The sequence below is a fragment of the Lactuca saligna genome, chromosome 9 (assembly GCF_052625555.1).
Source record: "Lactuca saligna cultivar CGN05327 chromosome 9, ASM5262555v1, whole genome shotgun sequence".
Taxonomy (NCBI): domain Eukaryota; kingdom Viridiplantae; phylum Streptophyta; class Magnoliopsida; order Asterales; family Asteraceae; genus Lactuca; species Lactuca saligna.
Window position 1 is genome coordinate 41187501 of NC_136425.1, and position 3626 is coordinate 41191126.

General features: G+C 34.0%; 1 protein-coding gene across 1 annotated transcript; it reads left to right on the forward strand.

The window, feature by feature from the left end:
- Positions 1-809: 809 nt before the first annotated feature.
- LOC145015321 (peroxidase 64-like) lies at positions 810-2398 on the forward strand. Its single transcript, XM_078973776.1, has 4 exons — positions 810-1107; positions 1270-1458; positions 1548-1710; positions 1843-2398. Exons 1-4 carry the CDS (start codon positions 886-888, stop codon positions 2235-2237), a joined length of 969 nt encoding a protein of 322 aa, XP_078829902.1. The 5' UTR covers positions 810-885; the 3' UTR covers positions 2238-2398.
- The last annotated feature ends 1228 nt before the right edge of the window (positions 2399-3626 follow it).

Here is a 3626-nt window from a genome sequence, read left to right on the forward strand (position 1 = left end):
ATAAAATTTATGGATTAATTCAAATGATACAAGTGGATAAAAGATATTTTCAAAAAATTATCAAATAATATCTTTAACAAAAATAACCAAGTCTTGGAAGCGAAACTTTTATCACGTGACATTACATTTAATTTTATTATGAACTGATCAAGTAGTTAAGTGAAACGTTCGTCACAACAACATTAAACCATTCAAACTTCAACGTGCATAATTTCAATGTGTGTCGAATGACAAAGTTTGTAGATAGCAAACATAAAGAAAATTTGGCTATTATTAATTTCTTTCAAATTATCAAGGCTAAATTAAAATAATTCCTGTGGTGCTTCAAAATTTCATGAAACTTTGGTTTTATGCTATCTTGTTTTTAGTGCATATCACATGAAACATGCAAAATTCACAAAACCATGTTGTATCTTATGAAGTAAATTTAATTTATTTCAGTACCGATTTTTATATAATGTATCCTACTTTGTTAGTTTGACTAACGTTTACAATTGTGATTCTGTTTAAGCGAATGTGTAAATTAACCGTTGTGTGGCTTCCCTCGTATGCCATTTTTACAACACAATTTATATGTATAATCAATAAAAAATAATTAGATATTTATCTGTACGATATAAGTTTTTTTTTCTCAAACTTATTAGCAGTATTATTATGAAGACTCAAGTCATGACATATAAAGTTAAATAATATTTAATCATTATCTATGCTATCAGAAGCCTTCAACAACTCTTGCTTTTGTATGAAGCATAATTACAACCTTAGTTCACCTGATTTACTAAACAACGCATCAACCTATTTGTTTCTCCCTACAAATACCCAACTTTTCTGTTCATCTTCTTCACCACTTCCAAACACCATTGATAAACCTTTTTACTACCAACAATGGCAGCCAAGAACACTACCTTCTTCTCGCTTCTTTTTGGTCTCATTTTGTTGGGAGTATCCCATCTCAACCAGATCAATGCACTGAGTTCCAACTACTACGATCAAACATGCCCAAAGGCTGAATCAACCATCACAAGTGTGGTGAAGAAAGCTATGTTAAATGATCGAAGGGTTCCTGCTGCACTTCTTAGAATGCACTTCCATGACTGCTTCATCAGAGTGACTACTCTTCTTCAACTTAATTTGTCCATATAATCTTTTTTTTTTTTTTTTTTTTTTTTTTTATTTATTTCTGTGTCGTATATGAAAAAAGATCAATGTACTGTCAAAGTAGCATAACAGTTTGTTTGATTATCGAATTTTTTATCTTGAATTCTGAAGGGATGTGATGGCTCAGTGCTGTTGAATTCAACAGGCAATAATCAAACGGAAAAGGATGGGCCTCCGAACATATCTTTGCATGCATTTTATGTAATTGATCATGCAAAGAAAGCAGTAGAGGCTCTATGTCCTAAAACTGTCTCTTGTGCTGATATCTTGGCCTTAGCAGCAAGGGATGCAGTCACTCTCGTACGTAATCTTCTTCTTTAACACATTAGAGGTTACAAATTTAACATGTAATTGTGCTAAGATTCTGGTTTTTTGTAATTTCAATGTAGTCTGGAGGGCCAACGTGGGACGTGCCAAAAGGAAGAAAAGATGGAAGAGTTTCCAAGGCAACTGAAACACGACAGTTACCAGGTCCAACATTCAACATTTCACAGTTGCAACAAAGTTTCGCTCAGAGAGGTCTTTCCATAGATGATTTAGTTGCACTCTCAGGTATTTAACAAAATATTTTATCTAAAACTGTCTATAAACCCGAAAGGTGATGATTTTAGAGAGTTTTTCTATGTATCTCTAGACTTGAGAAAACAACCCAGCTGAATAAAGACTATTATCAATGTATTGTAGGTGGTCATACTCTCGGGTTCTCTCATTGCTCATCTTTCCAGAACAGGATACACAACTTTGCTGCAAAGCAAAGTGTCGACCCCACATTGCAATCGTCTTTTGCAGCTAGTTTAAAGAGTGTTTGCCCAGCACAAAACACACCGAAAAACGCAGGTGCAAATCTTGATTCGACACCCACCACTTTCGACAACAGATATTATAAGTTACTTCTACAAGGAAAAAGTATTTTCTCCTCTGATCAGTCGTTGGTTACAATGGCAAAGTCCAGAACATTGGTCTCAAAGTTTGCTAGCTCGAAACAAGAGTTCGAGAAAGCGTTTGTCAAGTCAATGATCAAGATGAGCAGCATCAATGGTGGCCAAGAGGTTAGGCTCGATTGTAGAGTAGTAAACTAAGTCGGAAGATGATTGCCCACAATATGTTATATTGATTGAATTTGTTTTCATTTTATGTTTACATTTTTCTTCGCCATGTGAATTTAATTTGTTGTCAAATTGTTAGTGGGTTAATTAATTAACCTACCTATTCATAATAGAATTCATACTGTTTTTTTTTTCTTTTTTTTTTTTTTTTTTTTTTTTTTTTTGTGCCGGTATCATTTTGAATGTCACTTTAATCTCCCTTCCTCGCCTTCTTTCCCCTCGTTTCTGAAAACCCTTTCCTTCGTTGTATCGGAGTATCGCAGTCATATTGACCATTAGAAAAATTGAAGGCTACAATAAACATCAAATCAGAGTAAAAAGTGAAAGAATGCATGTAATAATCCCCTAGGATTCTTTTAATTGACAATGTCTCAATATATATACAAATACAATACCTTATATATGGAAGGGAAATCTGTTGGAAATTTTAATAAAAATTATGTACTTTGGAAATATCTAAATATAAATATATATTGTATGTTTTATTAATTCTTAGTGTTGTGTTTTTCGTGAGAGCTTTGAAACGATATATGTTGTGTCCAAAATAAAAAATGCGTGTTTAAAATATCGATGCTCCAATATTAGTATTTGAAAATAAAATTAGCAAATAAAATGGTTGTGGGAATGTGTCCTACATAAGAAAAGTAGCAAACTCTTAGTGAGTTTATAAACATAGATATATAATGAGTTTACAAGCTTCTTGTAACATCCTCTTTTCTGTCATTTCTTATTTCAAGGTCGTGGGCCGGAAGTCGATTATATAAAGGTTCTGAGCCATAAGGAGGTAAAGTTTAGTCCTTATGGAAGGATGTAACGATGGTTAAGAGATTTAACACTTGAATTGTCGAAGGGTGGAAAGGGAAAAGTTAAAAGTCTGATTCTTGCATGAAATATGGATCTTTATTTGAGAAGTTTTTAGTTCAAGATATCTACATAATATTGTGGGGCTTTCCAATTCCTTTCCGTGATATAAAGATCTTCGAAAATTGAGTTGGAACAAAGAAGTTATGACCGTTAGAAGTCAAGAAGGTTTTGGGTTAAGCCGACTACGCTTAGCGTACAATGTGTATGCTGGGAGGACTAGGCAATGATTGATCGTGGTGGATCAACCATGTACGTTGGGCATACCAAAAGTACGCCCAACGTACGCGTTTAGAACCCAAAACCTAATTTCGGGGTTTGAGCCCTATATAAGCTCCTTAACTTTCCCAACCTCTTATTTCTTTCAGCCTCCATCCTCTCTAACCCTAAGATCGAAACCTTAGCCCCACTTGTGTGATCCTTGAGTTTTTAAGTGTTTTGGAGTGTTATTGGTGCATCTTAGAGAATAAGAAGCTTATTGGAGAAGTGTTGGTATGTAAC